The sequence below is a fragment of the Cavia porcellus genome, unplaced genomic scaffold (genome assembly GCF_034190915.1).
Source record: "Cavia porcellus strain 051 isolate PalLab524CR breed Dunkin Hartley unplaced genomic scaffold, mCavPor4.1 scaffold_6, whole genome shotgun sequence".
Classification (NCBI taxonomy): Eukaryota; Metazoa; Chordata; class Mammalia; order Rodentia; family Caviidae; genus Cavia; species Cavia porcellus.
In genome coordinates this window covers 100,017,673-100,044,641 of record NW_026947489.1, presented here as the reverse complement: position 1 = coordinate 100,044,641, position 26,969 = coordinate 100,017,673, and the positions used below count along the sequence as shown (strand labels likewise).

General features: G+C 41.7%; 1 protein-coding gene across 1 annotated transcript in view; it reads left to right on the top strand.

Annotated features, from left to right (window-relative positions):
• Positions 1-26,969, top strand: part of Spon1 (spondin 1) — a 273,648-nt gene that overhangs the window by 157,197 nt on the left and 89,482 nt on the right. Inside the window, exon 6 of the mRNA XM_003465713.5 lies at positions 1,808-1,956. Within this exon, the coding sequence (XP_003465761.1) occupies positions 1,808-1,956 (149 nt within the window). The remainder of the gene's footprint in view (positions 1-1,807; positions 1,957-26,969) is intronic.

Genomic DNA, 26,969 nt, shown 5'->3' with positions numbered 1-26,969 from the left:
AGCTTAGTCAGCCCAGGATGGTCTCATGAGGCTTCCAGATAAATCACGAAGGAGGACTGAAAGCTAGCCAACCCAGACAAGAGCAAAGAACCATGGGAACAACATGTGCTGAGTCACTGACGTTCGAATTGCCATAGGTCAGCCCAGAGCAAGGAGGTATTTTAGTGGAACAGCACAGGAGGTGCTATAACTAGTCACCGTGTGCTCCTCATGAACCAAAAATCACAAGCTACCAGCCCTTGCCCCTCACAAGTATGCTCTCTGCTCGACTGACAGCTAAGACATCTTACCACCCAGGAAATGAGCTAGAGAAATAGCTGGCAGCGTCTCCATCTATCTTTAGGAGTATGAGACATAAAAGTGGAGTTTGCATTTTCCTGATGTGCGGAAAATAATGAGTAAGCAATTGGGCAGACACACATAGTACCATCGCCTGCCTGGCTGGTTATACGCTGCCCTCAGTAGCCCAGGAGAGTTCAGCCTGCCTCTGTACCCATATTCTTGCTGTGCCCCCGGAGCAAAAGGCCCAGGGGTAGCAGTGGCAGCTGTATAAACAGAACCAAGCCCTATTTGGAGTCCTTTCTGTAGATGGTGAGATGGAGAAAAGCATTCTATCCACACTGGGTCACAGGTTTATAAATCAAAACTGTCCATTGGATTCACCCAGTTCAAATTTTCCCCTTTGCTGTGCCTGAAAATGTTCTTTAACTTGAGACTGTGTAAGACTAAAGAATGGCTAAAAATTGAGTAAATCCTATGCTGACCTGTATGTGACTCAGTCAATAAGAAAAATGGATGCATCTATATTTGTTGCATGTAAAAGCAAATCCAGTATAGTGCTGGTGTTGACTTTAGCAAAATCCTCAAATTAAGTTCTACCTTGGTTACGGTTGGTTCTTACGTTGTTTCCCCGTGCTGTCATGTTGCACACTGATTCTCTCTTAACATCCACAACTGCCACCATCCCATGTATCAGCTCCAAACCACTATGGACTGGTCACTTCTACAGATCCACACTGGCTATACCACCCTTAAAGTATGGCGAGGCTGCCTGTCCCTCACACTGGATTGTACATAACAGTCACAGAAGAGAGCCATGCTTAGTCCTGAGAGTTGCATACGCCTGCCCCCTCCCACACATAACCCTTAGTTTCTGCCCTTTGCTTATCTCCCAGCTCTCCACTCCAGGTTTTGCTCCCTCTAAGGCATTCTTCACACAGCTGCCTGGATGATTTATCTCAAATTCCCTGCTTAGAACCCTCCAGTGGTTTTTAGATCCTTTCAAATGACATCCAAACTCCTGAAGCATCTAGAGCAAGGCCACCCATGAGCAGGCTCCTTGCTACCTTCCTGGCATCATCTCCTAACTCTCCTCCACAGTTTGTGACACAGCAGTGCTGAATTACTGACAACTCACCAAATACAGTATTATTTAATGTTTCTGGGCCTGACAGAAATGATGTTACTTCCAAGTTTTACCTTACCAATCTGATCAGCCTTTAAAATTTCTCTCAATTGCTCCCTTCTCTAAGACCCTCCCAGACAAAAGGCATGCATAGATTCCTGTCTTATTCACGCATCTGCTATTGACAAGGCTGCACCATCCCCAGAATTATTGTTAATAGGAATGCTACCTTATTACTGAGTAATGCAGGACCTAAGATAGAATAGCTTCTTACCCCTGCGTGAATCCATGAGGCCTGGGGGCCACCGGCATAAACCATGACACCCCTCCTCTTCATTATGTGAGGAGCTTATGTTTCAGCCTCAGTGCCACTGATAACTGCCTCTTGATTGACTTTCCCAGGTCGAGCCAATCACTGGTCTGCGATCATTGGTGGATCCCACTCCAAAAATTACGTGTTGTGGGAGTATGGAGGATATGCCAGTGAAGGTGTCAAACAGGTTGCAGAATTGGGCTCGCCAGTGAAAATGGAGGAAGAAATCCGACAACAGGTAAGAACAAAATTAGAAAATAATCAAAACCCAGAAACACCAGCAAAGGCATCGAACAAGTTTCAGAATTGGACCCACCAGTGAAGATGAGGGAGAAATTCAGCAACAGGAATTAACAATCATAGATTAACTAACACTCAGATATGCAGGCAAAGCATCCCCTGAGGCTTCTTCTCCAGGAGCTTGAAACTTGCAGTGCAGTTTTGTAGGAGAACATCTGCTGGGTTTGGGGCTTTATGTGAAGTACGGTGTGGGACACAAACACTCACTGTGATGTCTCCGATTTTTCCTGACTGGATTCATGCGTTCTTTGGTTTATGCTTAACACTGCTGCTGTTGCCCTGTTGTTGGAATGCCGCATCACTGGTCTCCTGGGAGTTGACACAGTTACTTATGGGTTTCTTACTACAATTCTCGGAGGTGGAGAGTGTTACTCAAGCTGTCTAAGCCAAGTTGCCATTTCTTCAAGTAACCATTTGTTATATCCACACATGCTTTTTGCAGCTCTGTCTTGAGGTGTTGGATAAATTAGCTGGTCATTAGTCATTATCAACATGTCCCAAAGGGTCCTCTGTGTGCCATCCCATTGTTTAAGCCCAATGCATACCACTGAGAGACACAGGAGGGAAGACCCACACTTCTTGTCTATTGTTTGGCTGACTGTGTCATTGTCCCTCATTTAAAGGCTGATCTGGTTGGCGCCAGAGGGCTACTGGGAGGATCTTGGAAGACGAGCTGCAGTGTTTAAAGGGTGGTTTGCTGTAGAGAGGCCCCCATTGGGCATCGTCTGTCACTCCCACAAAGGCACCTCTGGCCTGAGAGAGCCCAGGGGCAGCCATGCCTCATTACCCACTGGTTGTTCTGGAGGAAGGAGGGACAAAGAAGACTGTGAATGGGGTGCTCCTGTCACAGCCCTCTTGGTGCTCGTTGGGCAACACAAGATGCCCAGATATATGGGTACCCCCACGTCCTGCTGTATGTGCTCAGGGACCTGAGCAGTGTGACAATGTGAGCATGGCCAAAACTCCAAGTGCTTCCTTTAGAAGCTGCAATCTGGACTCCAAGGTCCCACAGATCTTATCAAAGTGAAGGCAGCAAAGGTCACCCCACCTCCTCTTATCCCCTGAGGAATCCTTTGGGATTAGAATTTTTTAAATGCCCAAGAACAAACTTCCGTTTCTTATTTGATATATTTTTTCCACAAAGGAGACTTTAAAAGTTTCACCAGCTGTTTTAAGATTACACACTTTCCATCACAGGGTCACCCATTAGCTGCTCCATTCCTCTGATGACAGCCGTCAGGTCTCATCAGTGACGTCACTTCCTCCAGCCATAGCAAAGTCACAGGGCTCCACGTTTGTGCTGGTAGAGCTGATCCTCAGGGTTCACATTCCTGATTCTCATGCAGTTGTGACCCACGGGTCTGTCTGGCTCTGGGCTGCAGGATGTAGAAAGCCATATCTTACAAATAATTGTTGAAAAATTAAAGTTTTCAAATAAATTAGGTCAAGATCATGGGCATCTTCATGATAATCCAGTATCACTTGTTGACTTTCTTGAGCAGTCTCCAGAGAGGAGGGACGCATGCAGGGATCATATAAAATTGGGACCATAAGGTACCAGGGAGGATTAATAGTCATTTGCATAACAGTGTAATGGTTCACATCTCCCTCTTAAAAACACACTCTTTGCTTGGTATGATCATACCTGCAACACCTGGGGTTGTGCTAGTGTCTGGGATAATGTTCCTCATATAAAGTCATCATAAAAAGCTTAATTATGGCTTCTGCTCATGGGAAAGAGCATATGTCAGTGTCTATCACCCTTTCAGCATCCCTAGATGCTGAACTGCTATTGTCAGCACCCCTCATGTTAGAGCTGAGAGGGTCATAGCATCATTATCCCAGTACTGCACATAAGGACACCGGAGCGTGGTCAACCCCAGAAAATTCCAGTACTTCAGTTCAAGTCTGTCTGGCTCCAAAACCCATATACCGTGCAGTGTCTCCCTAGCAGATGTAAAATTTTCAGGGCCCAGTGCAGACCTGGAGCCCTTTGCTCAGCACTTGTAAACAATTTCAACGTGGCAGTGCTGTGAATTTCACAGCATGGGGCCCGGTGAGGCCACACAGATCACCCTGCCCACAAATCTAGCTGAGCTCACGCGCCCTTCCTGCCCCATATCGCTGCCCTCAGAGACCTGGCTCTCATCAGCCTCACAATGGGGCCACTGCAAGCTGCACTCTCCAGCTCCTGCAAATGTCAGTCAGAGAGAGTAATTTCAAGGTTCCTTTACTTCCAAACAATCCATGGCTCTAAATATTGTTCCCTGCAATCACACAAGTTATATTTTTCTGTAAGTCAGGTAAAAAACAACATGAAAAAGAACACAAATATGAATCCTCCTAGAATATAAAAATGTCCTCCAAATAACCAGGGGACTTGTTTGAAAACATCTACAAACTAGCAGTGTCCCCAGCCCTTAATACTTTATATCCTTCTTCCAATCGCTCTATCAAAGAACTCGCCAGCCATGATGAAAATAAAAAGCCTTTTTCCACCCAGAAAAGACATTTAAATGATTACCAGCATTCCCTTATTATAGACTTACCACTCAGGGTAAGTTTTAAGGGCATTCAAGACCACAGTAAGTATTACTGGAGGTAAATTTTATGCTAATGGATTTAAAACACAAATGAATAAAAATACCAACCCCATTAGTAAAGGAAAATTATAATACCATTGAATAGAAATTTTCATGCTAGTAGAAATGCAGAGCACTAAGAAAATTAATGAAAAATGAGAGCAGAGTTATTCACAGTAGAATGCCAGTGGTTGGGGAGGACAGTGGGGAGAGGCCTGATATTCACCCCATCTTGGGGGAATGGAGGTAAATGCTTCCAGGTGGTCCCTGGGACCTGGAGGTGAACAACATGGAGCTTTGTCTACCCTGGCAGGTCATGGATGGGTACTGCAAGGCAGGAGGAGGTGGGAGGATGAGGTAGGTCAGGCGCATAGGTCAAGGTGGGAACAGAAAGTGGACTGATGTGACCTCTCTGCTGTGCAAACCCTTCATCCCACCAAGACCGCCTGTTCTTCAGCAAGCACACATGTAGGGCATGTTTATGAGGTGTTTGGTTCTTTGTTGGATCTGATCCAAAAATAGTGCCTCACTCACCTTGTTATTCATGCTAGAAATTGAGACACCATCCACAATGCACCCTCTTCACCCTCCCTTTCCTTTCAAGTCCATCTGGTTCATCCACCTTCATTCCCACCTACCTCCCCTTCTAAGCACACTCACCTCTGGCCTAAATCACTGCACCAGCTTGCTGCCCTCTCTGCCCCGAATCTTCTTCCTGTTATCCTCACTGCCCAGGGCCATCTCCGTAAAACATAAGTCAGGTCATGCCACTCCCCATGTGCAGAGGCTCCACTCTGACCCCAAGGTAAAAATCCAAATTCCATACCATATTCCCTTAGTGGGGACATCTTCCAGCTCCCTTCAGCTGCTCATCCTTCAGGACTGTGACAGTCCCTTCCAGGCTTTGATACCAGTTGTCCCTTGGATGGCGAGGCCCCCTTTCCTGGTCCTGTGAGCTAATAGCTGCTTGGGTGGCTCATGCCTTAGTTCAAATGTTCTCTCCTCTGAGGAGGTTGGGTCAGGCATGCTCGCTCTGGACTCTAGAGGTTCTCGGGCTGCCCCTCTCTCGGCTGCCTCATCATGGTTTGTGTTTTCTGTCTTCCCTGGAAAGTGCAGGCCTCAGAAACGGCCAGCTTCCTGGTTTTCCTCCCTGCAGGAGTGCCCTTGTCAAGTCCACGTCTGCTGCTTGTCTTGCTACTGCATTCTCTTCCACTGTTACGGCTGCTTTATCTCCTAATAATTTTAAACACGTCCGATTATCTCTTTTGGATTATTCTACTGCCACAGGATCTTAAAGACTTGTCTTTTTAATTGTGTTCTGTGTGTGACTCTCTCTCTGTCTGTTTCTCTGTCTGTATATGTGTCTGTGTCTATCTGTCCATCTTTGTCTCCATGTCTCTCTGTGTCTGTCTCTCTGTGTCTGTCTCTGTCTGTCTCTGTCTGTCTCTCTCTCTCTCTCTCTCTCTCTCTCTCTCTCTCTCTCTGAGTTCCTTTCTGTTTGGGACTGTTTGTTCACCTTTAACTGGTCTTTCCTTTTTCCTGTGGAAAAATCTCTGGTGATGGTGCCTTCCGAGAATGACTGTCTTGTCTTCTCCTGGTCCCACCTGAGATTGTGCAATCTCTCAGCTTTTGGTTATCTGCAGCAGACCTGGGGGATGCCCTGACTCTACATTCTCTCATGAGAGAGGATGAAGGTCCAGTGAACAGAGGGTGCATGGGCAGAGCGCAGGCTTCCTTGCCGTGTCCCCAAATGATTGATGGAAGGATTTCTCCCCCCCCCCCCATAAACACCTGTGGTAGTGTACTTCAGCGCATCCGGGTTCCTGCCAACATGCTTTCCCATGTATCATCCCCACAACTCAAGATACCCTCTTCTCCCCTCTCAGGGCTTAGGCACCTTCACCTCCAGCACTGGGGCCAGATCCTCGTCTGAGACCCTGACAGCTCACCATATATCAGGTCCTGCCTACTGCTCTGGGTGGGACTTTGCTCCTCATTTCTGGAATCTGGCCAATTTCCTTAAAGCCAGTTACATATAGTTTTAGAAATGTGTTCTGTTATATGTCATCCAGCATCTCTATGTGTGTGTAGTGGAGGGGAAGACCTTTTGCATCAGTTCACTCCGTGTGTCTAGGTGTCCACCTAATAGCTCTGGCACCTAACAAATGTCTGAATTGATTTTATTGGTAAGAGAGCCATGGATGTCTCACCTAGAAACCCATGAGCTTTGATTCTCCACCCATTCATGAAAATACACTAGAGAAACCACTTCAGCTTTGGTATTTCTCTGAATTCCAGTCTGCCCAGACCATGCAAGGGCAGCAACTGTGTACATCGATTGGTTTGTCTCCATAAGGCCTTTGTGAGTAGAGGGCTTCAGCCAGTCAGCAGGATTTTCAGGCCACTTGTGGCAGCAGAATCAATAAAAAGCAGGGGTTCTGTTTTTCTTTAGTATTTAAACAGTTTCTTTGGCTCCAGGACCTACAAGAAAGGATTTGAGAATTTTCTTATCTCCTTTGCAGATAACTTTGGAGCTAATCTACATCTGCTAAACTTTTGGTTTTCTCTGCTAACTTTCCTCTAATAAAACTGTCACCTGATTTCTGGTGTTTTCCATGTATCTTGCTGTGCTCTTTTATCTAGTTGAGAAATACACATACACATATGCACACATACATACATACAAACCCACTACCAGCTTTTATTTAAATAATAAAGCCCCATGATCTTCCAGTCTTATTAGAATGTTGTATAATGGATGAACTCACTGACTTGGAATCAAGATTTCCTAAGTTCACATCCTGGCTTCATCACTTACTGTGTGACTTTGGGCAAATCTTTAACCCCTCAGTGCCTCAGTTTCCCCTTCTACGAGATAAACCCAGAAGTAGTGTCAGTCTTGTACACTTAACTGTGAGGACTGAGTGAGCTGATAGAGATACAGTGCTTTGAGCAGAGTCCTGTAGAAATTTCTAATTAACTAATGATGTCACCTGTCATTACTGTGTTTTCATTCTTGGCACTGTTACTTCATTAGTAACACGAGGCCTTTGTCTTAAAATTTCAGAGCTCCTGCAGGAACTAGGAAATGTAGTGACTAATCATTCAAGTTCATTGTGCCGTTCTCCAGTTTGGGGAACCTGGAGGATGAGGCCACCAGCCTTTCCCTGATGCTCTGTCTGTGCCTGCCCTTCCCCCATCCCCACCCCTGCTCTGCAATGTCATCTCCCAGTGTGCCTCAATGCCCTGTCACAAAGTTGAACAGAGACACCTCAAGGGTAACAACTGTGCCTTCAGATAACAAAGGAACTGAAACAGAGCTCTATGCCCACTCCTAGGCCCATGCTTTGGCCCTGTTTTGGAATAGACTGCCCAGGGTGTTTGCAAGACCTAAGTGAGTGCTACCTCCATCCAGGACAGAGCTTGGAGGCAGCAAACAGTGGGACATCATCTCCATATGACAGAACATGAGCAGAGTGCACCAAGCTCCCATCCTGAAGAAGGAAGTAGCCTAAAAACATTTCTTTGATAGCAAATAAACAAAAATTACTCTAACTCAAAACAAGAGACCATTTATGGAGCAGAAAAGTAGGACTCATGGCATTTCTATAGAGTGCAGAGGAGTCTCCAGAGGGCAACAACTGGAAGACACCAATCTCAGGTAGCCACTGTCACTCTCCCACTCCTCTGCACCCCCAGGTCATGGTCTCCTCTAGGGTCCTGTGGGTGGACCCTTTCCCCCAGCCTTTGGTGCCTTGGGGTTCTTGTGCCGTACATGGCCTTCCATGGAGATGGCATGATCTTCCTCCTTGGCCTCCCACAGCAGTTTTGGTGACTCTTAGCCAAAAACCAGGAAAGGTAGGTAGATTAATCACTGGACATCCTGTGCCTTGGATTCCCCATCAGCCATCTAGCTCTAGTCCATTCTGTGGCCACCCAGCTTGTTGCTACATATGGGGCCTCTGGGCAGTGGGAATTGGGAGCAGATGGTTAATGACATTTCAGGGCAGCAGTGGATAGGAGTGAAGTAGACTGTATTTCAGGGCACAGCCAAAGGGCAGGAACTCAAGCAGGGCAAAACATTAATGTAGCTTCTAAAGCCTTTTACCTTGAGTTCACCAAACCTCATTGAGCCTTAGATTTTCATTTGCAAAATAATATTAATAAGAATATGAACTACACATGTTACTTATAAAATAATATGTACACACCACTTGGGACAGAGTATGAGCCCATTATTACTCTAATTATTGGGATAAAAATTGAATTGAAAGCCTTTGTAATTCCTTTTTCCTCCCTCCTTCTAAAAGGAGGCTTTGGGCTTGTTAGGTTGAGAAACAACTGAAAGAAGAATTAAATTGTGCTATACAAAAGCTGCTAGAGAATAAAGAACAGGAAAAAAAGGAGAAACAATGGAAGAAATAAGGGTCTAAGACAGTGCTGGCACTTTAAGGAGTAAAAAGAGACATATTTGAGTAGCTGCCATTTGGAGCAGAAATCAAGGAAAGAGAAAAATCCGAAGGTGACTTTTAAGAATTTGTTTTCTAAAAGAAGGACCAGTAAAAGAATATTTAGGAGTACACTATAGAACTCTGTGTGGTGTAATTTTCCCTTTGCTACTACCTCAAGAAACATTCAGGGGAGCCCTATAGTACTTTTTTTGTCTTGATTTATTTCTGCTTCTATAAAACAGAATACCACAGACTGGGTGGCTTATAAACAATAAAGGTTTATTCAGCTCATGGTTCTGGAGGGCAGGAGGTCCACCATCAAGGCGCCACATCTGCTGAGGCCTCTGTGCTTGGGAGAAGGGTGGATAAACATTAGAAGAACAGAGATCGTGAAAGGGGGCCAGTGCTTGTATCAGGAGCCCACTCCCACCATCATGGCACTAATCCATAACCTCTGAAAGCCCCACCTCTCAATACTGTCACTGTGGCAATGAATTTCCATGAGTTTTGGAGGACACTTCAAACCATCGCATTTGCACAGACCGGCGTGAGTTACCCTGCTCCCAGCAGCCCCTGGTTGCCCAATCGTCTCTGGGTTTCAATGCTGACACCTCGCATGCTGCCTCTGTGCACTCTGCCTCAAACAAGGCTTGCTCCTTTATGTGCCAACGTGGGGACTTGTAACTAAAGGAAATGAAGGGATACTTGGGGTGAGGCTGAGGAAAAGAGTTAAAGATTCTCAGTCACAGACTCCTGATAGCAAAATTAAAACAGTGCTTGAAAGGTCTGATTAGGTCATAGCAAACCACATGTGCTTTCAATTGGAGCTTTGGGCAAATCCAGCTGCCAGTAGGACAAGCAGCCAAGGAGTGATGGCCCACTCTGCAATAATACGATACAGGCTGGGCAGCGAGAAGGAGCTGAGCGCCTGAGCAGCAGCTCCCAGCCCCGCAATTCAACACTGCACAAGCAACAGTTGCTGGGCACGTTTCTGAGAATCTCTGGATGACAGAAGTGTGGGGCAATTTTATGCAAGATGTATGGTTTATTTAACTCACTAAAAATATCTATTTTTACAGTCAGTGAGCAAAAATACTGCAAGCAGAAGGCAAATTTAAATGGAGAATAATTAACAAATTGCCTAAAGATTTAGAGGGAAATTTAGCAATATTTATCAAAATTGTACATTTTCCTTTTTGATACTGTGCTTTAGAAAACTACATAATACTTAACCACCATTTTTAAGCATGTAGTTCAGTAGCATCCAGGCTATTTGTGTGTTGTTATATGTACCTTCTCTTTACACAGGGACATGGTGCTTCTATGCCAAGGGATTTGTCTTTCAGAAATACTTTCAAAGGTATATGAGGCAGAATATGTATTATAAGGTGGTTCTTAAAGGATGGAAACACTAATTTTGCGTTAATAGGTGAGGTGTTAACAATTCTATCTATACTTGGTCAATTCCCATAACGTGATAAAAAGGAACACAGCAGATCTGAGTGCACTGATATGAATGCTCCTCGGGATGCGTTGCTAGTGGGAGAAAAAACAGCACATCTATCTTGCAAACCTGGGAAAAGGACAGGCGTGTTAGAGTGTGTGCACACGTACAAAACTGCACATGTACAGAACTGCACACAGGATACCGATGAGGACACACACCAAACACTCACGGCCTCCAGGCAAATCAGAAGAGTCAGGGTCCAAAAGTACTAAAAGCTTTGTTTACATTTTACCCTGTGCCCTTCTGTACTACCTCAATGTGACCACATATACATGTTACCTTGCTAAAAGAACAGCATTTAAGTTAACAAAGCCAACTTTGATAAGAAACTGAATTCTTCTCCCCAAAATGCTCTATAAATTAATTTACAAACAATGTGACTCCCCCAAGAAATATCAAATTGCTTTTAAAACTATACAGGCTGAGCCCCTGAAAAAGGAAAACCAAACAGCCACAAATAGTTAGAAAAATTTCTGGAGAAAATCAGTAACAGGAGTGAGAACCTCCCAACTCAGATATTAAAACACGACAAAGCTACATTAAATAAAACTGTGAAAACAGAGCATGAATAGACAGATCAATGAAATCTAATGGAAGTCTAGAAATAAAGTCATTTATTTTTAAGGAAAGTATAATTTGATGTCAGTTGAAGAAACAGTATATTATTTAATAAGTGTTACGGGGCACGTAATCCCATCTGTACGGGACAATGAGACAGGAGAGTTGCAAGTTCACGGTCAGCCTGGGCAATTTAATGAGCCCCTGTCTCAAAATAAAACTTCAAAAGACCAGGAAGGTAGAGCGCTTGTCAAAGCACGCAGGAAGCCCTGGGTTCAATTCCTAATACTGCCAAAAAAACAGAGCAAAACCAAACAAAATGAGATGATGATGGCACAACCAGAAGCCACCTGGGGAAAAGTAATTTGCCCTACACCTCCATCCTTGAACTAAAATAAACTCCAAATATAGCAGAGATTTAAATCTTTTTAAATAAAAATATTATAGAAGCATATGAAAGAATCATTGTTTTGTAATCTAGAGCGAAGTCCTTTCTAAGCAGGTCACAAAAACCATAAGTTGTAAATGACAGATAAAGCAAACTAAGAACACTTTTTAAATTATAGAAAATATTAAGAATTTTTGAATGTAAAGAACAAGCTAGGGGAATATTTGTAATCCATACAATAAATAAAGGGCTAATTTCTTTACATAGAGACTTTTATGAGTCTATTTATTTATGATGTGAAGGGGGTGGTACAAGGGGGTTGAATCCAAGGCCTTCACACTGAGCTACATACTTACCATTTTTTATTTTTATTTAGAAACAGAATCTTGGGGCTGGGGATTTAGCTCACTGAGCTACATACTTACCATTTTTTATTTTTATTTAGAAACAGAATCTTGGGGCTGGGGATTTAGCTCAGCGGCATAACCACCTGCCTTGCAAGCAGGTGGTCGTGAGTTCAATCCCTGGTACCGATAAAAATGAAAAAGACAAAAAAAAAAAAAAAAAAGAAACAGGATCTCACTAAATGCTCAGGCTAGATTTAAATTTATGATTCTCCTGCCTCAGCCTCCCAGGGAACTTGGATTGTAGGTATCATCACCACGCCCGGCTACAAGTCAGTTTTTGAAAGACCGAAAACCAGTAGAAAAATAATCAAAGCACCTTGACAGGTCTCAGTAGAGGAAATTAGATAACTTCTTCTAGATTTCTTTTTTATTTTGAAGTGAGAAAAAGAAGAACCAGAAATATAGCTCAGCGGCACAATGCCTGCGTGGTAAACACTAGGTCCTGAGTTCAATTCTAAGTTCAAATAAACAATAACATAGGGCTGGAGATTTAGCTCAATGGCTTAAGCACCTCAGTGGTAGGCACAAGGTCATGAGTCCGATCACCAGTACCAAAACAAACAAACAAAAAAACAATAACAGAATTTCAAAACAAAACAATAGGAAATTAACAGTGGCTAGTATATTGCATGTTATCTTCAAAGTAGTTGCGCAAATCACAAGATATAGGCATAAAAAATGATCAAACAATGTAAGCACAAACCGTTCTTTTTGATGAACTAATAGATTAGTAGTATAATTTTTATTTTGTGTGTGTGTGTGTGTATATATATTTTTTCCCTTCTTTCTTTTCTCCTTTCCCCCATCCCAAGGGAAAGAAGCTGCTCACAAGGAAAGACTTTTAGATATTTTAAAAGATGCTTAATCTCATTCACAATTATAGAAATGCAAATTCCACAAACTACAATTTTTGATCTGTGGACTTTTGATACACCCATATGTTGGCAGTAGTACTATAGGAAACTTATACTTTGTCTTTTTAAATTTTTGTTTATTAGTCCCTGTTTGCAGCACACAATGTTTACATTCCTTGTCTGGGGTCAATACACGTACTTAACACATCTGAATTCTTTTTCATCCCCTCCCTCCATCATTTAATCCTTTTTTCATATGAAAGAGATCTATCTCTCTTCTTCTTTTTACCTATCCTTTATTTTTCCCTTTATTTATATTTTGAGTTTCTCATATAAGAGAAACCATGTGAAATTTAAGCTTACTTACAAAATTTATTTTTTTTAATATTGTATCTCACAGTGCATCCATTAGGAAACAGACTTTTACCCACTGGTGATGACAATGCTGATTGGTAAACTTCACAGAAAGCACGTTCCTTTGACCCAGCAGTTCATGTCCAAGCATTTATATCTGCAAATATATTCACACATAGGCACATGCTATTTATTGAACATTGCAACACTAGTCCATTAATAGAGTACCAAGTAAATAAAAATCAGAATCGATATTAAACCTGCTGAGAGAGATGATTTAGTTAATAGGGATGTGCTATAGATTATTCATAGTGTGTTTCTTTTCTGTTACCTCCAAACATGCATGCTTATATCTCCTAAAACAGAGATAAGAATATTAGTAGAGATTGCTTGGAGTGGGGCTGGGAGGGGGGACTGAGCACCCAAGGGACAGAAATAGAAGGGATCTTTCACTGTCTTCCCTTTGGTGCCTTTTGAATGTTGTGTCTTATTTTTATGCTTATTTATTCAAAAAGTGATTATTTTATTGTTGAAATCAAAAAGAAATGAGCAAGCTGGCTTAGTCACTTTTCTCATTGCTGAGACAAAATATCAGATACCCAAAGTCAAAGGAGGGAAGTTTCTTTCAGCTCACAGTTTGTAGAGGTTTCAGTTCATAGTCAGCTGGCTCCAACACAGGGTGGCATAGCAGAGGGGCATCACAGGAGAAACAGTCCATCCAAAGCAGGCAGGAGAAGGTGAAACAGCAAGCATAGCAGCCTGTCTTCTTCCTCTCTTTATACTCCATCCAGGCTATAAGACTGTTGATGGTGCCATCCATACCCAGGATACAGCTTCCATCACTCATACCCAGAACGATGCTAATTTAGTACCACACACCATTAATTTATCCCAGTGTCACACACCCTACATCCAGCCAGCTCCAAAAAGCACTACCTATGAGTGCATGAGGTTTTGGGGGGCTATCTAGATATAAGCCTTAACATCAGTCAACCTTAAAACACCCACATTTACAAATCTTTAAATGACAGCATGTAAGAAAGCATGCTGTGTGGTCTTGGTGGATTATTTTCATCCTGGCAACCAACAGAGCTGCAGGCTCCCAGTGTTTTTAGATCAGAAGACTGAGGCTCACAAATATCTGGACTTTCATTGTCCAAACCGAAATGTGCAATACAGGATCCTTGATTTCTGGTCCAGCACTTCTCTCACTGCTAAAAGTGAAGCTAATGAACCCTGTCTTAGTTACTTTTTACTTGTTGCTGAGACAAAATAGCTGATGCACCAAGTTGGAAAAGGAGAAGTTTATTTCTTACAGTTTTTGGAGGTTTCAGTTCATACTCAGTTGGCTCCAAGGTAGGCGGGCATGGCAGGGCTGCAGTCCATGGCGGCTGCAAACAGCAAAGCAGAAACCGGCAAAAGAGTAAGACACACCTTCTTCCTGCCATCACAACACATCCTGGCTCCACCCTTAGTGGGTGGAGCACTGACACCATCAATACAAGCACTAGACAATGAACCAATCACAGATGCATAATGTAAATGCATGAGGCCTGCAGCCACCGACATAAACCATGACAACCCCTTAAAAAAGTCGTCCCATTGAACATACACATCCTACTGCTGAAAAACTTGCTTTCACCAGATTCTGGGTTTTTAACGCCAGTTAGAGCTACTTGTCATCTAAAGAAGAGGTAGAAAAAAGATATATACCAGTATAGACCATTCATTCATTTATATGCCAAGCTCCATATTTGGGAAATTGTCCTTAAGAGGCTCATGGTCTCTTGGTACAGACTGATACAGAAATACGTGACTAAATGATTAGTGTAACTAAGACTAAGAAAGTCTAGTACAGGGCACAGAGCAAAAGGTACCCCTTCCTCGGGGACTTGAAAGTGTCCCTATAGCACTAAATTCAAATATATAGATAGATAGATAGATAGATAGATAGATAGATAGATAGATAGATCTTGCTTTTGATAACACCATCAGAATGAAGTTAATGGTTCTTGTCATCATTTTTTCTGTGTCTGAGATTGGACTTATTAACCAATCATGTTAGGAATCAATCATGTGGCTGAAGAATAGAGCAGTCCCATGCCTCCTCTGCATCTGGCCTTCAAATCTGTCTTGAGATGCTTTGTTCCTTTCCCATCTCCAGTAAGAACCTGTGAGAATGTTGCTGTAGTCCATGCGGTTCTTCTGCTCTGTTATCCTGTCACTTTCTGAAGGGCCAGCCTGGTGTTCTCTGGGCAAACAAGTCCTTATGGCCCATAGAAGATGGCCTGCACACCAAGAACCATCCACTCACAAAACCAGCCTGTCAGAGCAAAAGACATACAAAGTACAAAAATAAAGAAGCAAAATGTGATAGGACCTGTAAAGGCCCTAATGGGTCATCTCATGAATAAACTTCAGTACCAGACAGTGAGGACTACAAATAAGCCAGTAGAACTTGGGAAGTAGCCATTGAGAGTTTCTAATATAGAAAGTAACCAGAGACCAGGGTGCTTCCCCATTCAACAAATAATAAATTGGAATCTTCTGTGTATAAAGTTCTGAGTGAGATCTCATGCTTGAGACCTTGGCACAAAGATGAATAAGACCCAGTGTGGGAGACATATCACATCTTCTCTCTGATTATAATGCACTCTCTACACTGCAACCATTTAAAATCCTTGTCTCGGAAAGAAAGAAATTGGATTGTCTCTAAAACTTCATTGTATATGAAATTAGCTTCAGAAATTACAAAGCTATATGTCACAGTTCCAGTTGTTCTTTATGTATACATGCCAAGTTTTTAAAATAGAAGTCTAAAAATGAAAGTTAGTGGAGCCCTGTCTCAGAAAGAGATTGTGTTAGTCAGCTTTCTGTCATCATGATGAAATGCCTCAGATAAACAATTTGAAAGGATCAAATGTCTATTTGGGCGCAGTTTTAGAGGTCTGAGTCCATGGTGAGTTGGCCCATTGCCTTCTGGCTTACAGAAAAGAACATCATGGTAGGACCAAGTGGTGAAATTCATGTTCAGGAAGCAAAGAAAGCAGAAGGGGCTAAGGACCCTATAAGAACAGATTCCCAGGGACCTGACCTCCTTAAACGAGGCTCCTTCTCCTCCTCCTCTTAAAGGTTCTGCCCTTTCTCAATCGTGCCACAGGATGGTGATCAGACTTTCAACAGATGGGCACTGGACATTTCAGATTCAAACTAGCATAGATGTTTTGCTGCCTCCTAGGTTCTGTCCCCCCATTATAACATGTCCTGGTGACACCATATCACCAATAATGCTTATAAGATCTAGATTTGAGGCCTAAGGAAGATGAAAAAGCAAGTCATTACAAGCTGGTGAGATTTACTTCCATGTTTTAGAAAAGATTAGATGAAGTATTAAGGGGAACATGTTAATTCCATTTGACTCTTTCTTGAAGTGAATGACCTCACAAAATCATAAGCCAAAATTTGAAAGACAAGAAATTTTCCAGGTCACACAAAGAGGAAGGGCATGCCAGGCCACAGGAGGGTGTGTGGTATGGACACACTTTCACTGAAACACCAATGATTCCACGGGACTGTTGGGGAGAGACTAGGGTGGAATACATTCATCCACTCATCTTCTGCGCTAACATTTCCTGTGTACCCACAGAGTGAAGGCGGATAGACTATTCTTTCAAAGTCTGCTTCTGTTCTTTAATAGCATGTGATGTTAAAAATGTGTATTTCCATTGACTGAATATCTACCTTAATTGACACTGTGATAGAAACAAACTGACCTATCAATCTTCACAACAACCCTAGAAGATGGTTATTATTTATTTCACTTTCCAAAGCTCAGAAAAGAGGTCACACAGCTAATAGTCAGCCATGGAACTCAGTTCATTCCTATTTTGCTGACTGTTTTTCTCCTGTTGTCTCTCCATTCTTGGAGGACCTTTTTCTCCTAGCTATAGCCATGAGAATTCCACTCAGTCTTCTGCAGCCCACTTGTCATAGTGGGCTCTTCTGATCCTTCCAAATGCTTGGCATTTCTAGTCTTCCACTACATCTCGTCTGTCCATTGGTTCATCTCCTGCCTTGTATCATGGATATGTGCACCTGTTTTTAAAAAAGAATATGGGAATTGATCTGAGCAGGAGTGTGCCTTGGACTTTTCCTTCCCTTCCCGAGTGGGATTCTCCATTTGGCTGAACGTGTATTGAGAAGAATCGGTTGAGTTGAGTGTGTTAGTTTCCAGTTACCTAATGGAGGATCACTTTAGCAAATTCAGCCATTCTCCCTACTTAGTCTCCATGGCTACCGCCAGTTCTCTAAACTACGGCCTATTTCCCAATAGGCCCCCTTACAGTACTTCTTAATTTGTCTTGCAATTCAAAACCAAAATTACTGCTTCATTAATCAATGTGTAAAGAAAATCAAAACTCTATTAACTAGCAAGCAATGCTCTTCCAAAAGCCATTGATCTATGTACATTGTGGACAGCTTGTTTATTGGAACTATAGCTCCCGAGACCAGCTCTCTGGGGTAATTTGGGGGGGAAGCTGGAATCCTTTCTGAAATCATCTTTAAATATGTGAAAATACATCTGATTCTTTTCAGGAGTCTTGGGGAACTAAAAAGATGAGAGTGCTTGTCAGTAATATGGTATAGAGATTAATTACTTTATAAGATTTTATAGATAAAAAATTTAAGAAGAAGCACTATGGATATATATGTTCATGTCATCTGTAACATACATGCGTTCACAGTGAATTTGTCCTTCAAAATGTAATGCTCTCCCTGTAGAATGTTTGCAAGAATCAGGGGCTGGGGATTTAGCTCAGCGGCATAAGCGCCTTCCTTGCAAGTGTGCAGTCGTGAGTTCGATCCCTGGTACCGATAAAAACAAAAAAGACAAAAAAAAAAAAAAAGAATCAACACCCATATAAAGACGTACTTCTGGCTTGTGATCTGTGATCATGACTGCAAGTATACTTGGGTCTTTGGAGATGATACTTCTTAAATATCAAAAGTTTCCCAATGTAAAAGGGTGTGCTTTCTCAAATGGATTTGTTGATAATTCAACTTACACCATACATAGTAATAAATCCAAACTTAAATAAATATATAAATCAAGTACATATATTTAAAAAGTGAGTCTGAAGTTGAGCCCCATGCTCTGCAAATTACAGCCCAGTGAAAACAGCAGCATTAGTTTTAGGGAAGGTGTGTGGCCTGCTTTAAATCTTTGTTCTGTTATTTCAGCCTTCATTCACTTGTAAGTTTTGCAGTTTTCTACTATAAACGTGCTTTTACAAAAGACACTCTTGACTCACTGAAGTGCAATATATTAGCACCTAACATGCTTTTATGACTTCCTGGGCAATACCAAGAACACTTTAATCCTGCTTGCGTCCTTATTTCACTGCTAAATCAATTTTATGTTTTGTAGCCCTACCGAGGTAATTAGTACTGTTTTGGATTGTCCAGATGCATCGGCCTGTCTGCATAACCTTGCTCTTTGTCACTTTTTGCATCTTGCTCTTCGTTGCTTTTTGCATAACCATTTTTTTCAAGATCATTTCCCACTGCCTGAAGAACTTAGTAAGCATTTCCTTGAGTGAGAATTTGCAAGCAAAGAATTCTCCATTCTTGTTTGAAAATGTGTTTATTGTTGCCTTCATTTTTGAAGAGTATTTTTACAAGTTGACAATTATTTTCTTTAAGTGCTTTTAAAATACCATTCATCTGTCTTTGCTTTCCATCATTTCTGTAAAGAAATCATCTCCAGGTCTAGCTACTTGAAGCTAATATCTCTTTCTGTAGCTGCTCTTTAAACTGTGTTTTTCAGCAATTTTACCATACGCTTAAGTGTGATTTTATTTGGATTTTTTGTTTTGTTTTGTCTCATTTTGTTGTTGTTGTTGGATTTTTTTTATTTTAAAGGGACTAAAACAACAATCAAATTAAATGAAACAGTGGAAAATCTACAATAGTTACTGTACTGCACATTGCTATCCTCTAAATAGCTGCTCAAGCTACCAGCTTTAGGCCTGCAAATCAATCAAACCACAGAGTTCTCCAAATCAGCCAGTTTTTTTTTTTTTGGGGGGGGGGTCTGCTTGTCTCCCTGGCCTGTGCACTGGATGGGGTGGGGTGCTGGGCCGGGGTGGGAGTGGCTTCCTTCCTGGTTCGTCCCAGTCCACGCTCTGGCAGGCTCACACTCAGGGGTGTACCTTCCTTCCTGGTTCTCCCTGGTCCACAGGACAGCTCTGCTTTTTGGGGTTTGTTACTTTGTTTTTGAAATTTATAATGCTTTAACGTGCATGGTTTTTTGTAAGTTTTGGAAAATTCTAATCATTACCTTCTTCAATCATTTGTTCTGCCCCAATATTCGCTCTCCTCTCCTTTCGGAAATCCAAGTACATATAAATTAAATTTTGTCATTATTCCTCATGTTTTTATTGCCTTTTTTCCCCAAATATTCTCCATTATGTTTTCCCTCCATGCTTTCGTTAAATATTTCCTAATCCTCTCTACCACTTGTGTGAACTGCTATTAAACCTAAGTATAAATTCTTAATTCCAGTTATCACAGTTATCAGTTTTAGGATTATTATTATCATTATTTAGTAGTGGGGATTGAACTCATGACCTTGTACTTGCCAGGCAGGCACTTATGCCACTGAGCTAAATCCCTGGCCCCAAGTTTTAGGATTTTTATTTGATTTTTTTATGCATTCCAGTTTGCTAAAGATATCCATCTTGATTTCAATTTATTTGAACATACAAACATTTGTTTTGGTTTAAATGTGGGTCTAGAAACTGTAATATCTGGATCATCTGAAGGTCCATTCCTCTTGCCTGTTTTTTGTATGGCTCAATTTCCTGATATGTCTCATCTTTTTTTATTAAGTGCCACAAGTGTACAGTGTATCAAAAAATTGTAGAGATTCTGGGTGACAGTTCCACAGAAAATATACCACTATTTCTAGAAGACAGTAGATTACTTAAATTAACCCTTGGGTTGGGCGCCTTTTGAAGCTGGATTTCAGCCTTTTTCAAGGCACCTTATTTCTGGTTCACTTTATTCCAAGGGCAGAGTTCTTTGGGGTTTCTCACTGAATGTATGGAGTGCTTATCAGTGCCTCTCTTTCTTACGGCTTCTCACTTCAAATTTTAATCTTCCTGAAATCTAAAGCTGCTGAAAGCTCTGAACAACCTCTTAGCTTCTGATTTCTATTCGGAGTTGGAAACTTTCTTCCCTAGGCCTCTTAGAAGTCAGAAATTGCCTCAGAAGAAAAAGCAGTGCCAAACGCTGGATTCACGTCTCCGTCCTTTGCTTCTTTTTAGGATCTTGGCTGAAGGCGTTTCGCTTCCCCGTGCTGTGAGATTGCCAAAAGCTACGCACGGCTTCTCAGCCACTTACCCTTGTATGGCTGAGTTTTGTCAAGCCAGAGTCTGAAAAGGAAAAGCGGTTTGGAATACCTGACTCACCCCTCTGCTTTCCCTTTGCTTTAGGGTCTCGGCCTTCCTGTCCTGACTGCACCGGGAGTGCGTCAACACCTGAATAAAAAGTTTTGGGGTTTTTTTTAAATTCATTTTTTTCTACTTTATCTTGGCAGTTTGTTGGCCTGATACAAAATAGTTCTTCGTAGTTGGAAATAAAACTAGAATAATCTCCGTAAGCATTTAGGTTCTGTCTCTGATGTCATTCTGATCTGGTCTCCAACCCAGCCACACTTTCTGTTACCCACTCTAATGTGCTAAAAATAGAGAACTTTTTCCTTTTTGTGCCTGCTGTTGTTCAAAGATCTCCCCTTCAATTATCTCTCTGTTTCCATTGTTAATTTATGTTGAAAAATATAATATTTCATTAGCCGGCTTCTTGAATGTGAGTGCTTTGGCACAATTGTGTATTGGAGAAGCTTCTTGTTATGCTCTGATACTTTTACTGGAAGGTTTTTCTCTGGATTAAATGCTTCTGGAAAGTGTGCTTACCACTCAAAACAGTCCAACTTCTCACCCACTTAATGTACTGAGAAGAAACCACCTGCCCCTGCATTTGAACTCAACCTACCTGTCTTAGAGTTTTGTTTTCTAATTTCTTGATGTCCATTGCCTATGAATGACAAAACTTGCTGAATATGTCATGAGGAACACTAAGAAAATTGAGCTTTCATTTTTATAAATATTCTAATTACTTAAAAAACTACCCATTTAAAATAATTACAGTAATCAACTAGTTACACTTTAGTTGCTTTTTACCTGTAAGATGTCATGAAATTGATACCACTGTTTTTTCATTTTTAAGCCATTAAATGTGAATTAATCATTATTAAAGTTTATTTCCAAAAATATGTCCAATTAAAACAATGAAGATTTTGATAAAATGGAGTATAGTGGCTATGTAGTTGGCACTAACCAGTATGCATGTATATGTGCATGTATATGTATCAGTGTCTAGTTTGGTAGATTTCCTCTGTTTCAATCCATTCAGGAGCAGTAGCTGACTACTATAATCTACAGAGGATGTGTTAAAGCAAGGAACTACAGAAATTAATACACAGACATATCAAATATTTTATTTTAAATTAAATCAGATAGGTATACACAAATGTAAGCCACACCAATAATTAATCATCCCAGATTTCCAGCGTAGAGGTCTTAAAAGTGGATCTGAAACTTAAAGATATTCACAGAGCAATCTGAGTACAGAACCCCCAATTTTCACTTTTCCCAATCTTTCTCCATTTCTTCTTCTCATTTAATTTAGAAACTTGCCTTTATTGAAAGATAGTCATAAATAAAACCTTTCTTTTCTCACTCATCAGTTGCAAAAAGCCTAAATAAACTATGCAAGTGTAAAAATAACTGGTTGAAAGAGTTTGGGATGGAACACAACCTGCTCTTAGCAAATGTAGTTTCCTGCAGGAGCATAAGTGTGCTGCCATAGCAGAGTAGTCACGTGGTTGGAACATTCGGCATGGCCTGGGCTCTGTCAGTATTTACTGCAGAGAGCAGATAAGCATTGGTTGATCTTGAAAATTGAAATTAAGACAGCTTCTACGAGGCCAATAATGAATGGTTATTTCGTTCAGGCCTGGGTTGAATCTATATCTATTCAATGTCACCATCCCTCCCACCATTCATCCCCACATTCATTGCATGACTTCAGAATGATTGAAGAGAAGTCCTTTACCAATTTGTGATCTTGCTGAAGTTTAAAAACCCTAACTGAATGTTTTATGTGTTACCAAGTACTAGATTCACTTTTTGTTATTTTTCTCACTGAACCTTCAAAACGCTATAAAGTAGGGCTCTTGTGGTCTTCCTTTTTTACTTGAGGGCATGAGACTCAGAGGAATGAAATTATTTGCCCAAAGGCTCATAGATAATGTAAATGCAGAATTGAAGCTCAGGTCATCAGAATCCCAAATCCATACTTGTGCCATAAACCCCTTGTTATGGAATTTGGGAGCTGGTAATGGGTCCTGTCATATGTAGCTAACTGTCAGCTTGGTCACAGCAACCTTCCTAAATTCCCTCCCTCTTTGTTTGCTTTCAAGGGTTGATGCTTTCTTTCTGGTCCTTCACATTATCTTCCCAAGCCTGACATTGTATTCTTTCTCTCATTGACTCTAAGAGTATCCATGTGAACATTTAGTGAACTGAAGATATTACTGTCATCACTATGGAGACATAGAGTAAAAGAAAAACTTGCAAAAAATGACAAAGATTCCAGAAACATACAGTGTCCTTGAGTTCTGGCCCTTGGGCTACCATTCTTCATGCCCATACTGGGAACCAAATGCCCATTGGACTGCTGCCATCTACATATATTCCTGAGGAAGATGCTCCCCAATTTCCTCCTACCTTTTGGCAACAGCCCTGGTTACTCATCTACCCAAAACAGCTCCTTTTCCAGGCACAAATGTCCACTTGTTAACCATAGAAAGTGTGCTCCAAAGATCTTCAAACTAGGGAATACATGTTTGCCAGAAACTCGCCTTCAGTGCTGCAGCAGAATGGACCATCTGGGCTTTGCCTGATGGTCATCGTTTGGGGCTAAGTACAGTGACTTCTAGAATAACTGTAACAATGCCCAGTACTTTGCCTGCCACCAATAAGTTTGAGTGGACAGGGCGGGAGAAGCACAGCTTCAGCTACTGTTAACCATTAGCTCTGACAAGAGCTTTGCTTGCCATCTGAATGACACATACCAACTGTGCCAAAGTGGCAGAACCTCACAGAAAGTTCATAGGTAAGTTTAAATTAACGCTACCAAATATGATACACCTATTATGTGCCTCAGAACCAATTGTTCCACTTCTTTACTATTGGAATGCTAATTGACACCTGGATACACAGTTGCCCGGAAGAGAAATGACATTTCCCAGCTTCACATGAGTTAGTCATAACCATGAAACTAAGTTCTGGGCAATGAGATGCAAGGAAATATAGTGTGAAATTTTCCAAAAGAATCCTTAAACAGAAGAAATATGATCCTTTTTGTCCCCTGGAATGTCCACCTACAGATCTTTACATAAGGAAAAAATAAGATTTTATGCTTGTGTTAAGCTAAGACATTTGCAATTTCTGAGGTATATGCAGTCAGACTTAATCCTGATTCAAGTAAGAATTCCAAAAGCATATTAGAGATTGAGACTTGTTTCTTATTCTCTTTCAAGGTAGTTGTCACATGAAATACTTCAAGTACAAGCACCCTTGGGGTCCCATAGTTTGGTTCCTACAGATACCAGAATCTGCATATTCTCAAGTTCCTTACATAAAACAGCAGAGTATTTGCATATAACCCATGAATATTCTCCCATATACTCTTAATCATCTCCTGATTACTTATAATAGCCAGTACAATGTAAATGCTATGGAAATAGTTCTTATATTACATTGTTAAGGGGCTAATGAGAAGAAAAATGACTATGTGTTCAGGGCAGGTACAATTTTGGGGTTGGGGGTTTTAATCTATTCAATCTGCAATTAATTGAATCCAGGAACATGGTCCTTAAGATGTAGAGAATCAAATGTGTCTTTTAAACCAAGAGTCTCTGGATTTCTTTTTCTTTACTATACCATCTTAGCACATACACAGGTCTCAAGTGACTGGGAAAGAGCATTTACTCACATAGATCACTGTATTTTGCAAACAATTATTCAACACAGAATCCTACCCAACTTGATTTTGGTTTCCCCACCCCTACTCTGTTGATAGGAAAACAAATGAAATCAGCCTGCTATTTATTCTTGAGATTAAATTGTTACATACCCTGCAAGGAAATGAGAATAGATATTTCCAAGGCTGCACCATCATACATAAGAAGTCGGCACTGCATACGATAAATGCCTAAATAAATCAGAGCTTGAGTTGGTAAGGTAATTTTTTACCATCCGATGGTTCTTGTAAAAAGCACTCACGTCAACCTACATGAATCCCCCAGCCCCATTTCAAGTTCTCTGTTAATTACACTTCCCTCATTCATCCCGTGCTTCTGCTATTGTGGCAAGTGTCTAATATGCTTTATCCCATCACTCAATAGATTTTAATTGCAGCTGCTGCAGCAGACATCTTGAGATGCATTTCCTAGAGAGACCATGCAGCCAGCTAGCCAGCCTGGCCCAACCATGATTAATTTCAGTGACTTGAGTCACTGAGGAAGAAGAAAGCCACTTCCGTTTTAATTACATCTTTGAGAACACAGCACTTTAACCCCATTCATTGTCCTGAAATAAAAGAACTCCTGTAAAGAAAGCAAAATCCAGGGTGTGGCATCTCCACTTACACATCTCCTTTCTTGAGTTGCTTGCACCATGAATCTGCCAGCCCTGTGTTGGGACACATTGGCAAGCCCTGGAGATTTGCGAGCAGACCGGATACCATAAAAAAAGCATTGTTCAGTTTATTGTTTATCCTACTTGGGCAATTAAAATCCACAGAGCAGATTTAAGATATGAGGGAGCATCTCACCCTCATTGCAGATGTTCTGCATAAAAGGGTCAAAAATAATTAACTCTGACATACATATGTATTCATTTATTGTCCCAGAGAGACAGAGCTAAGACATATTGGGGGATTTTCTAGAACACTCTATCGTCATTCATGCCCTTAGGTGCTGGCACATGCTCTCTCCCTCTTTCTCCCTTTCCATTTGGATAAATAGCATCTTCCGGCAGAGCCTGGCTCAACTGCTACTTCCTCTGTGCTCCCCTGGAATGGGAATGGTGGAAGGATGGGGTGATGTCTGACTGCAAACATGAGTGCTGTGTTACTAAGGCTAGTACTAACCCTCTCTGAGATACAGCTATTGGCTGTCTTCTCCTCCCTCAATGAATTTATTTGCTTATATGATTGCCAACCCCCTTGAGGTCTTCTTTACTGATCCCTGTTCTTCCACTCCCCATTTTCTCATTGGTAGAATGGGGGTAGAATGGGCCACTAACATACTCCCATCCCATATCAGCTGTTATGCAAATAAAATGAGATACTTTATGGCAGGTGGATGGCTGATCACAGAAGGGATGTGATAGGTAAAACTGCACCATCCCCTCCTTTACCTCACACAATAGCTCTTAAAAATGAAAATAAAACTTCTTTACATCGCTAATTAACAAGCAAGGTAGACACAGGGGTCTAAGTGAGACTCTTCTTTTCCTCCTCGAGTAAAAAGTTTGATTGTCTCTACTTCTTATTCCCCTCTTTTCGAACCTCACCACTGTCTAGATTCGTGTGGGGTTTCTTTGTCCCTCACCTGGATTACTGAATAATCCTCCACAGATCAGAAGGCCTCACATCGCATTGCCATCACTGCATGTTGTGGGTGGCATCTGCAGTGATCTTTCCCATCCCTCATCTGGCATCTCTCGGTGCTTCCTCATTTCAAGATAAACTCATCTTAGTTGGAGGTAGTGCACAAAGCCCTCGGTGACTCAGCTCTGGCTTCCCCCACCTTCATCTTCCCCATGCCTGCCGGCGTCCTGCACAAACACACACAGCCTTTGCCTTGGAAGCTGGGTTTCTACAACTTCCTCCATAAGTGCTGGAGTTATTTCTCAGCCTTGTTTTATCTTCGCCCTTGTAATTCATTCTCTGTTCAGTGCCCATTCCCTTTCTCATTTCACCTGCCAACCCCATCAGATGCCTACACCTCCACCTGCACAAGGGTGTCCTTCTCGAGCCTTTGTGGGGACAGATGTCCGTCTTTGTGGTCACAGCTACCCCGTTTTGCCCTCTGAGCTGACAGGTCTTACGCCTCACTGTGGCTGTGCTCTGTCTGCCCTCCTAGACTGAGAAGTCCCTGAGCACAGAGATTCTGTCTTCTTTATCCCTGCAAGTCCAGGAGCTGACAGTGAGTGCTTCTGATTAAACGAATGAACAAAGGAATCACATACCACTGCCTTCTCACCCCCTCTGCCATGTGAACTCTTCAAAGCAGAAAGGACATATGTCTTCATTTTCTGGGGTCTTTTAATTATCTCATCCAGTACCTGGTAGAGGGCCTGATTAAATATTACGAATGAATGATTCTTTCTTTAGACATGGGCCAAGTGATGACCTTACATAGTGAAATAAACTTCTCTGTTGTCCACTTCCCTGACCATGCATGCTGGACAACCCACCAGTTGTCATAACAAAACATGTCCCAGGTAGCTCTCAGCTACAAGTTACTGGGGTCATGACCTCTACTACAGACATCAGCTTCAAAAGGAAAAAGATTTCTATCCAAACACTGATTTCAGACCTAAGAAAATTTGTAACCTGATTCTTTACACAATTGAATACGAAGGCCACTGGCACACGGGGAAGAAAACTGCACCAGATGGCTTTCCCACTACAAAGAGATGAAATATGTGTCATTT